At 38.6% G+C, this 1,465-nt stretch overlaps 1 protein-coding gene across 1 annotated transcript in view; it reads right to left on the reverse strand.

Annotated features, from left to right (window-relative positions):
• Positions 1-228: 228 nt before the first annotated feature.
• LOC119410914 (extracellular calcium-sensing receptor-like) overlaps positions 229-1,465 on the reverse strand; it is a 9,085-nt gene continuing 7,848 nt past the window's right edge. Inside the window, 2 exon segments of the mRNA XM_037677835.1 lie at positions 229-275; positions 400-418. Of these exon segments, the coding sequence (XP_037533763.1) occupies positions 229-275; positions 400-418 (66 nt within the window).

Raw genomic sequence — 1,465 nt, forward strand, 5'->3', positions numbered from 1 at the left:
GTGTGAGGAAACAAATGTGACTATTCATTGTGACAAATACATAAAACTGGAGTCCAAAAAGGTAAAAAAATAAAAGAGATAATACTTTCTCATTACCTAAATAGTCCCCTAGACTTCAATAAAAAAAGTAATTTTAAGAGTAGTTAAATCCCTCTTTGTATCTTTCCTAAATTATAGGTAATGAATGAACTAAAAAAAGTCAACTTTTCCCGAAATGGTTATCCAGTGTCATTTGATGCTAATGGGGATCCTGTGGCTTTTTATGAGCTGGTCAACTGGCAGAAGAGAGAAAACGGAGTTATGGAGTTAGTAACAGTGGGATATTATGATGCATCACTTTCAAAAGGCCAGGAGTTTCAAATAAACATGGAGTGGTTGACGAGCTGCAACACATCTCACCTGTGGCAGCCAGGTATCTCTGAAACACAAGAGGAAAAAGCTCTCTCATAAAGAGTGCCCCTAGAGCTCATTGAACATAACACTGACAACTAATGAAAACCCCAGATTCAGTATCTTAGAATATTACTTAAGACCAATAAAAAAATGATTTTTAGAAATGTTGGCAAACTGAAAAGTATGAACATGAAAATTATTAGCATGTACAGCACTCAATACTTAGTTTGGGGCTCCTTTTGCCTGGATTACTGCGGCAATACATCATGGCATGGAGTTGATCAGTCTGTGGCACTGTGCAGGTGTTATGAGAACCCAGGTTGCTCTGAAAGTAGCCTTTAGCTCTTTTGAATTGTTGGGTCTGGCATATCACATCTTCCTCTTCACAATACCTTGTAGATTTTTATGGAGTTAAGGTCAGGTGAGTTTGTTGGCCAATAAATAATAGGGATATTATGGTTCTTAAACCAGGTACTGGTAGCTTTGGAACTGTGTGCAGGCACCAAATCCTGTTGGAAAATGAAATCTGCATCTCCATCAATTGGGTCAGCAGCAGGAAGCTTGAAGTGCTCTAAAACTTCCTGGTAGACAACTGCATTGATCTTGGACCTCAGAAACACAGTGGGCCAACACCAACAGATGACATGACACCCCAAACCATCACTGACTGTGGAAACTTGACACTTGACCTCAAACAATGTGGATTCTGTGCCTCTCCTCTCTTCCTCCAGACTCTAGGACCTTGATTTCCAAAGGAAATGCAAACTTTATTTTCATCAGAGAGCATAAATTTGGACCACTCAGCAGCAGTCCAGTCCTTTTTGTCTTTAGCCAAGGTGAGATGCTTCTGTCACTGTCTCTTGTTCAAGAGTGGCTTGACACAAGGAATGGAACAATCAATCAATCAATCAACCTTTATTTATACAGGTAAATCCCATTGAGCCTCGAGGACTCATTTACAAGAGAGACCTGATTTCAACAAAGAAAGATGACAACAATGGACAACAGCAACAACAATAAGCAGTTATAAAAACTCATACTACAGTTTTTTTTTTTTTTTTTTTTTTTTTTT

Source organism: Nematolebias whitei, chromosome 6 (assembly GCF_014905685.2).
Source record: "Nematolebias whitei isolate Nwh7 chromosome 6, NemWhi1, whole genome shotgun sequence".
Taxonomy (NCBI): Eukaryota; Metazoa; Chordata; class Actinopteri; order Cyprinodontiformes; family Rivulidae; genus Nematolebias; species Nematolebias whitei.